General features: G+C 35.4%; 1 protein-coding gene across 1 annotated transcript; it reads left to right on the top strand.

The window, feature by feature from the left end:
* Positions 1-136: 136 nt before the first annotated feature.
* Positions 137-9097, top strand: nprl2 (NPR2 like, GATOR1 complex subunit). Its single transcript, XM_055026181.1, has 11 exons — positions 137-731; positions 1848-1939; positions 2038-2206; positions 2324-2432; positions 6330-6466; positions 6766-6863; positions 7050-7086; positions 7515-7608; positions 7687-7804; positions 7900-8042; positions 8883-9097. Exons 1-11 carry the CDS (start codon positions 660-662, stop codon positions 8948-8950), a joined length of 1137 nt encoding a protein of 378 aa, XP_054882156.1. The 5' UTR covers positions 137-659; the 3' UTR covers positions 8951-9097.
* The last annotated feature ends 487 nt before the right edge of the window (positions 9098-9584 follow it).

Below are 9584 nucleotides of genomic sequence, written 5' to 3'. Positions count from 1 at the left end.
TGTACCCTACATAGGACGGAGCGGCGCTCCCTTTAAAGACTGTGGTAAATCTAACTTTTAACAAATTGTTGTCTTGTAGTTGGGTGTCAAGTAGATTCGAAAACTTTAAAAAATGTATCTACACTCTTATATAACATAATTTTAGTGTGAAACATATTAAAAAAATCCAAATGTTAGCTTACAAATTAGTAACTTAAAGGGGACATTTCCATCCTAGTGGAGGACAGAGTGGGACCTCAGACATTCAAAAACCCTAAAAGCAAATATTACACAGTTCAACGACCAAAATATTTACTTTTACTGTAACCAATTTTAGTCTTCACGTGTTCCTGTTTTCTTGATTAGAGTGTTTAAAAGGATAAATTCCGTGGAGACCCTGAACGCATCAGTGTTGTCTCGTCACTTTGGACAGTTTGCTGAACAATTTGCAGCGTTTTTAGATGGTTTAAACAACAAAGCGACGTCACTTATCTCTATTTCACTTCAATATCACTGTTGTTTATATGTCGTACAACTTTGTGGCTGTTTGTAGTTTGTTTAGAAGAACTCAGCTTCTCGTTTTTAACGCTACAGCTAGCAGCTAGCATAACACACAGGGGGAGGATCCAGTAATCTTCATTTCAGTTTAACAGGTGAACAGTGAAAGGTCCCTGTTGAACATGACAACTCGAATAGAGTGCATATTCTTCAGTGAGTTTCACCCCACTCTGGGTCCAAAGATAACGTATCAGGTAAGCCTGTTCAAGAGAGCTAATATACCTCAACTTTTAGATGCATCATTCCTGAGTCAAATGAGTTACTAATTATCAGGCCTCTGCAGAGCTAAATTACGTACTTATTGCAGGTGTCGGAGAAGGGATGCATTTAAAAGTTGTCGAATAGTAGTTCTAGATTTTGACAAGCCAGACTATTTGTTGCTGCCTTAAAATAGTTTAATGTTAACTACTCCTCTTGAAATGCTTCTTTTTTCAGATATCCTCCTTTACAGGTTTTTTGTATATTCTCTACAGAGTTGCATGTGAAATCACATCAATTGTTGGGAAAGTGTACCAGCTCAGACTGAATTGGCTAGATTTCATTTTCAAATACCTTTAATGGTCTTATCAGTGATGATAGTGCACAGAAACCAGTCATTTGGAAAAATAAGCAAACAGAAATCTTGACAAATTTGTACCAGTTTATATTCTACACTTTTTATCTCATCTCCATTCATAGGACCGTCGATTGGTTCAAAGACATAAGGTTGATGCTCCTTTAACTCGTATTCTGTTAGCATCTTTGAGAATATGTCATAAAACTGCTTAATGTCTCATCTAAGCAAACAAAACAGAGGCTGAAAAACTAGTGGGAACTTTCCTGGAACAAGAAGGATTCTTCATAAAATTACAGACAACCCTATCCATCCTATTCATGAGACTGGTGAACCTCAACATAGTGTTTTCATTCAGAGGCTTTTTCAGAGCCACTGCAATGCATAATATGAGCTACAACAACATTTAAATTCCTTCTGGAAAGAATGAAGCATTTCTGAATTTGAATTTGTATTGCAAACTTTTTGCTGACACTAGATAATCAGACCAATTCTCTAAAGACAGTCAAAGCTCAAATAATTGACTTTTTATGCACTTTTTAAGTTTAAGTGGTCAGCGAACATCTGGAGAAAAATACTTCACTGTCTAGTACCGTAAAAACTGGAGTCAGGATCAAAGTTAATTTGTTTTTGATACATAAATGTAAATTTTGTTTTATTTGTTGTGATATTTTTTTGTTGTTTTTGTAGTTGTTTTTAAAGACTTGATCCCAAAATACTGATGGGTAAATTTATTTTTCTGTCCTTTTCTTGGCAGGTACCAGAGGAGTACATTTCACGGGAATTGTTCGACACGGTCCAAGTTTACATCATCACCAAGCCAGAGCTACAAAACAAATTAATTACAGTGTATGTCATCCAACACTGTCTTTTAAATGTTTTGGTTTGGTTCTGTTTCAATATAGCTATTTATTTTAGACATTTATTTTATTTATTTATTTTTTTAGCACTGCTATGGAGAAGAAGCTAATCGGCTGTCCAGTGTGCATCGAGCATAAAAAGTACAGCCGAAATGCTCTCCTCTTTAACCTGGGCTTTGTCTGTGATGCTCAGACCAACACATGCGCTCTTGAGCCAATTGTGAAAAAGCTGGCTGGGTACCTCACAACTCTGGAGGTAAAGAGTAAACCTTTACTATTACTATATCATGTTGTTACAGCTGTAATGGCTTCATATTTTTATAATAAAATGATTTGGTGATCGTATTAATATTTTCTCCTTGCTGTGTTGCAGTTGGAAAGTGGCTTTATTTCAAAGGAGGAGAGCAAGCAGAAACTTTTACCCATAATGTCGACATTGTTGGAAGATCTTAATGCTACAGGAGCCTGCACATTACCCATAGGTAATATTTAAATTTTTCCCATTTTGTATAGTGACAAATAGGCCTGTCACAATACACAATTAATCAATTAATCGTATGATAAATGAAAGCAAACTCAATCATTTACATTTGCTTGATTAAAAATTTTTCCAAAAAAAACTGGTCTTCAGTTTGGTGCTTTGGTCAACTAGCAGTTTTTTGAAGGACAATGTTGTTTTCAGAGACTTCATAATTAATTTTATGTGTTGATTTGTTTGTTTATTTTGGACATTTTAAATGTATTCCAGTTTCAGTGTTAAAAGTTCATTAGAATGTAAAGTTTATTGATCCTTGAGAATATGTTCTTGCATTATTATTACCATTATATAACTTGAAAATTGTCTCAAAACAACATTATTGTTTATCGCAGTAAGTTTTGGGACAAGTAATTGTCCAGCAAAATTTGTTATCATGAGAGGCACAGTGAGAAAGAAGCAACTTTCATTTAAATTGTGGTGAAAGTGGCTTTAAAAATAGATCTGTTGTTGCTACACTGTGAACCATCTCTATGGGGAATTTCCCAGCTGAAGGAAATCCTAAAACTGAACTGATCTCTCTCTAGACCTTAGTTCTCATGATCCAAACAACAATAAAATCTAATTTATTTATTCAACACATTTAAAAACAATTAACTTAGCCAAAGTTGGCAGCTGGTAAAGAGAAAAACAGCTCAGGTCCAAGAATGGAGCCCTGTGGTACACCCCAGGCCAGCGCAGCAGAGTTCAAGCTCAAACCACAGAAACTAAGACAAAAACATCTGCTAGTGCGGTTGGACTGAAACCAGTGATGCTGATCCATCGGCCCAGCGTCAGGATGAGAACGTTTTGATCAATAGTTTTGTAGGCCGCTGTTAAATTCAGTAAAACCAGGAGTTCAATATCACCAGAATCTGTTACTAAAAGATTTAAAACTCTCAGTAGATCAGAATCGGTGCTATGGAGAGATTTAATCCCAGATGGAAATTTTCTCTTGAGCTGGTTTTATTTGTTGTTTTTATTGGCCTGGCTACCTCTATAAAATATATTTTGTAAGAGTGACTATTTTGTTTAAGCCAAGTTTTCTTCAGCTAAGTTTTCACAGCAGCATGTTTACTGTGTGGAGGCACCACCTTGAAGTTAAGCTGCTGTTGATGATGGCAATAACCAAGAGTCCTGAGCTAGACAAAATAATTAATCCAGACGAGTTGATGCCGAATGGAGAACTCAAAGTTCTCCATTCAGCAATTTTTTAGAGATTAGTTTCTCTAAAAAAATTTAGATATCATGTCAAAATGGTCAAAAAGAAGTTGAACAAGGAAGTAAAACTGTTGGAATGAAATCACAAGAAATTAAATCTTGCAGCTTTGCAGATCTCTTTCTAAACACTCTGAAACTTTTAAAAGACAATGTTTGCCTCTGTTATTTTATTTTCTTCATGAAAATCTCCATTTTCTCAAACTGAAGATAAAATATGGCATTCATCTCACAGCCGTCCTATAAATGCCACTGAAATTAAAGCCTCTGAATCAATGCAGCTGTTTATCTTTACCATTTAGAACCTAATTTATATTGTAAAATATGTTTTGTTGCATTTGAACAGGATGGAAGAGGCTGGAGGAGTCTTACATGTTTAAAATTCAAAAAATAAATAAAAGCACAGTTGTTAATTGTCACATAGTAGTGCTTTGAATTGCACAAATGTGTGGAATCATTAGCTAATTTATTGCACAGTGATCATTGCATAAAGGCTAATCTGTATTGCTATACTATAGTAATATAGTATAGCAATATAATATTTCAATATTTATGAAATATGTGACTCAAGATTAATTTTATGACTCAGAACTGAAATTACGTGGAGAAAACTTCAAAGAAATTACATAAAATTTAATGTTTGCTTAACAAGCAATGATAGGTTGTAAAGTGTTTTGTGTTTGTCTTGTTTTAAGGGACTAATAACTTTTATTAGATCTTGAGACAATAACTTTTATAAGAGTAAACGTTTGCACCTTCCCCCTGCGTCTGCTCCAGGTGATGATAGCTTGGTGGTTTTATAACTTGTTTATAAAGTCTTCATAGTGATTATAATCTTGTTCTGCCTGTCAGTTTCCAGCTACTAAAGCTCTCATTTCATGTGTGAAACAATGATTTACAACTTCATGGCCACACGTGTAATTTGTTATGTAATACTTTAACTCTTTCAAATTTTAACACATTTTAACTGTTTTATTGGGATTTTATGTGGTAAATATACACAACGCAGCTTATAATTGTAGAATAGAATTAAATAGAAACATAGAAAATAGAAATTGTTGTTCCTCAAGGGAGCGTTGCGATGTCATGTTGAAACATGATGCACATAAAGATAAGTAATAATAAAAACATGCTATACTCCACAGTGAGGTCAAATGTACAAGGCAAGATGAGATGCACTGCTCTGAAAATAAACATACAGATACTCAAGAAACTAATTAAAAATACCAAGGTTGTGTTTTATATGTTTGAACAAAAAAAGATAAAGAGATGGAAAACTGTAAATAATAGCAGATTTACAAACAACTTTGATAATTATAGAGATGTTTGGTGGGAGGAAGGACATTCGATAATACTACTTTGTGCCCTTAGCATACAGAATATGTGACTTTGTTAAATAAAAATGTGAAAAATTATAAAAATTGTAACGAGGTATTGACCCTCGAGTCAATACCGTTAGTCTGGACTTTGACTGGACCTTTGAAACTTATGAATGTGCTTTGATATAACCCATTGCCTTGACTATCTTTTTTGTTGTTCTGCCAGAAGCTGGAGCTCTGCCAGATTTTCAAGTGTTATGAAAAGTATTTATTATTAAAACAAAAGCAGTCACTAAACCTGAGGTTATCTTGAGCCAAGTTGCACCATTGGCTGCATTTTGCAAATGTTTACTCTAATAAAGTGGCCTAGACTAAAGAATTACAATACAAATTGATTCTCACATGTTAGATTTGTGTTTAGAAATAAATGATAAACCATGCTTCATTTTCCTTTACAATTTGGCAAACCTGTCAGGTTTTTGCTTGTTTGTCAGATAAAGTTTGGGGTTGTGATGTGACAAAATGTGAAAACGTTTACTGAGCCACTTTACTTTGTGATACCAAGAGAAACAGAAACTGTCAAAATACAAAAGGGCACTTATTCTATTGCTTGTCATTATTGTAAAGTTTTATTTTATTATGATAATATTGTTAAAATAGTAAATGATAAAACCAAAAACGAAATTGTCAGGAATCAGGAAAGTTACTTTCACTATTTTCTTGATTCCTTGAGAACGCCAATAAATACTAATAGCCTTAAAAATATGAACAAATGTAAACTCGAGCTCTTCAGCGTCCATTTTGAAAACTCGTCTGAAAACCTTTTACTCATTTGCCTTTAATCCAATTGAGACTTGATTTTTATTTAACTTTATCAGTTTTACTGGGTCATTTTATTGTGTTTTGAATTGCGCGTTTAATTTATTGTGTGCTTAACTTTGTTACTTTATCCTCATGTTTTCTTATTTATCGCTGATGTTCAGCGCTTAGCTGCTCAGTTTACTGGGCCTCTTGACTGCTTAAAAGTAAACAGCATGGATTTAAACTGGATAAAACAGGAAAGAGCACATCACTAGTTTGGCTGGATTTCTGATATTTAAAGGAAAAATTTAATCAATAATTATTGATATCGACTGATATGAAACGCTTATATTGTGATATGTTTGTCAGCCATTTTGTCCAGCCCTACCTTTCACCCTGTCAGGTTTGGGTTTTTTTAAAGCTGGGTTTATGATTCAGAACATTAGTTAGACATATAATTGCATAACAGGGAAATAACTCCTTAATGAGGGTGAGGTTTGTAACTTTTTTCCCTTTTCTTTCTCTAGACGACTCCAACACCATCCAGCTAAAACTGATCCAGCAGCGGAGAGACCCCCCCACTGTCCAGGAGTACGACGTCCCCGTCTTCACCGAATCCAAAGAGCTTTTCATAAAGTCTCAGTGGGACCTCACCACTCAGCAGGCAGGATGAGCACTTTGTGGTTGCTAATATCAACATGTCATGCTCCAGATTTCCAAGAAGCAGTTGTTAAAAGATTATTGTGTAAAACTTTTTATCACGTTGGAAAAAAGTGATGACTTTTCCAAATTTTTCTTTGCTGGGAAACGAGCTTCTCTAATAGGAAGTCGGCTTTTTATTGATGCGGTTCAGTGTTATTACTGTAATAAAACAATATGCTCATGCTAATAGCAAACATAGTTTTGCATTCTTCAAACGAATGAGGCTGTGAAGCTCATTATCTGTTATGTTGTTTTATTTAGATTTTGCCTTACATCGATGGATTCAGGCACATTCAGAAAATCTCAGCCGAAGCAGACGTCGAGCTGAATCTTGTTCGTATCGCTGTGCAGAACCTGCTGTGAGTTCATTCCTGTCATTTATGAGTGGACCAGAAAATCTGTTGTAGTTCTTATAGATTTTGGTATTTTTAGTACGGTTTATTTGCTTTAAATTATACAGCTGTTTGTGTTGCTTTTTAAAGTCCTCGCGTCTTCTAGGACAAACAGTGAAAACTGATATATCTGCATCTATCTTGTCCTTCCAGGTATTATGGTGTTGTGACTTTGGTCTCCATATTCCAGGTACTGACCTAATTTTACAACATGTTGTTTAATGTTTTCCAATGTGGGCAGAATTGGTGTTGTGAAACTGTTCATGAAATAGCCCAAAGGCCAACCTCAAAATGTAAAATATTAGTACATAACAGAATTATTAGCTCACGCTAACAAGATTCTTGCTATTTCTAAGAATTTATAGAAAATATTGTTGGTTTTAGCAGTAATTGGTTTTTAGCATTTCCAGGCAAGGCCGTGTGAGGAAATTTTTATTTTTATTTTTAAAATCTTTATTGATGTTGTTGTCCAAGCATCCATTACAAATAATGCTTGCACAGAGATAAATAAATAATTTTAAAAAAGGGCCAAAAATTTAAATCTGTCTGGAAAAACATTGTTGTAGGAACGCCGTAATCAGACTGTTTTTAGGTTGACTATCTTGTTGACCTTCGCAGTACTCCAATGTCTACTGCACAACCCCAAAGGTTCAGAGCCTCGTTGATGACAAATCCCTTCAGGACGAATGCCTCAGCTACGTCTCCAAACAGGGTAAGGAAAACATCTGCTTGAAGATGACATTTTGATTGATTTTCAGAGGTTGATTGCAGCATTTTGGGTCATGATCAGGTCAGAAACGTGCCAGCCTCCGGGACGTGTTCCAGCTCTACTGCGGTCTCAGTCCTGGAACGACAGTGCGAGACCTTTGTTCTCGCTACGCGCAGCAACTTCAAAGGGTTGATGAGAGGTCAGCGTATCAGTTCCTGAAGTGACTCAGCTGCCCTGGAAATATCGGGTCAGAGTGACTCTTGTTTAACAAAGTGTGTGTTTTGTTTTACCCAGGAGGCTAATCCAGTTCGGACTGATGAAAAATCTCATCCGACGGCTTCAGAAGTATCCTGTGAAGGTGGTCCGGGATGAGAGAAGCAGACCGCCTCGTCTCTACACTGGCTGTCATAGTTATGATGAAATCTGCTGCAAAACAGGCAAGTTCAGCAGCTCTATTTAAACTCAGTTTTTGGGGGTTCTTTAACCTTGTACGCTTCAGTTATTCGTCACAGATTGGGCCATGTAGCTCATCCTAGTACTGACACCCATTTTGGTATTTTCTCAGACGAAAGGAACGCTGACACACTTCCTTGGTTTAAAAAATTCTTGCTAAAGTTCAGCACACTATTTATAGCTCAAATTACAGAAACATTGCACTGCAAAATATGCACTATATTCAGTCCATGACCAGTGAACTGTGACAGAAAGAATATTGAAAATATAATCTAAACTGAATGAAAATCTCAGTTATTAATAGTTTCCTGGTCTGTTAGGAGCCTAAAGAAAGAGGCTCCATGGCCTAATTCTGAGATCTAATGTTTAACTTTTTCCTAAGGCATGATGTATTTAAAGTCTTGGAGAAACACCTGTTTGTGTTAAGTACCAGAACCACAGCTAAAAAAAGATTTGATTGTCTCAGCGTTGTCTAAAAGACGGAACGGGACATTTCCTGCTTAAACAGCTGCTATTTGGCCAAAAATGTCTCTCAAAAACCAGAAGATTGTTGGTTCTGGTACAGTTCTTTTGGAAGGTATCAAAAAATAATAATTAATGTTTAAAGTTAAAACCAACCACAGACTATTTTAAATTCTGAATTAGATAAATAAAAATATTCTTGTCTCATTTCTGAACAGGTATCCATACAAATGTTTTTGACTACATAACCCATTGCAGTTATTTTTAACTGCTCGGGATGCTACTTGCTTAACATAAGATATTATTTTAACTCAACATGAAAGTCTCGTATGTATTTTGAAGTGTGTGCTGATTTTTAACAGGAATCAGTTACCAGGAGTTGGAAGAACGTTTGGAAAATGACCCTAATATCGTCATCTGCTGGAAGTGATGTTAAATGAAGCCATGTACCGAGAAGCCTCCACCAATACAGCCAAGAGCGAGACGCCTCAAAGATTGAGTTATGTTTTGTAAATGTCTTTGCTCTGTTTTTCATTCATTATTTATTTATATCATTAAAAGACTGTGACTAACTTTCGCCTGAGTCTGGTTATTAACTTCTCCTTGTTTTGTAAACAATAGTCTAGAAGAGGGCATAACTGGGGATTAACTAGAATATGTTAAAATTCAGTTTAAACTGTTTCCTACTCAGGTTTACTGTGTGTGTGTTTTAACTGTTACTGTGTAAACCAAAATATGGTTATTCCTGTATCATATCCTGCTTACATTGTGACAAAAAAGGTCTATATTTACTGTAAATGCCAGACAACATTAACCTTTGCAGCTACACAGAACCATTGGTACATGGCCTACAGACTTGGAAATACTGAGCAGGAAATGCTTACATTTACCTAACTGTTGGGATAACTTATTGCTGCGCAGAAATTAATTTTTTCTTCATACTGTAGAACAAGTTGGGTTGAATAAAAATAATGTCAAATACTGGGATATGCATTTAAAGTCTCCATTTGCATGAAATTTTGTGTCTTTGTTTTGAAACTCGTAGTGAAGCAAGTAACTGCACA

The sequence above is a fragment of the Poeciliopsis prolifica genome, unplaced genomic scaffold (assembly GCF_027474105.1).
Source record: "Poeciliopsis prolifica strain line A6 unplaced genomic scaffold, Auburn_PproV2 SCAFFOLD003, whole genome shotgun sequence".
Classification (NCBI taxonomy): Eukaryota; Metazoa; Chordata; class Actinopteri; order Cyprinodontiformes; family Poeciliidae; genus Poeciliopsis; species Poeciliopsis prolifica.
The sequence above is the reverse complement of the archived record's forward strand: the minus strand, read 5'-3'. Positions and strand labels throughout refer to the sequence as shown.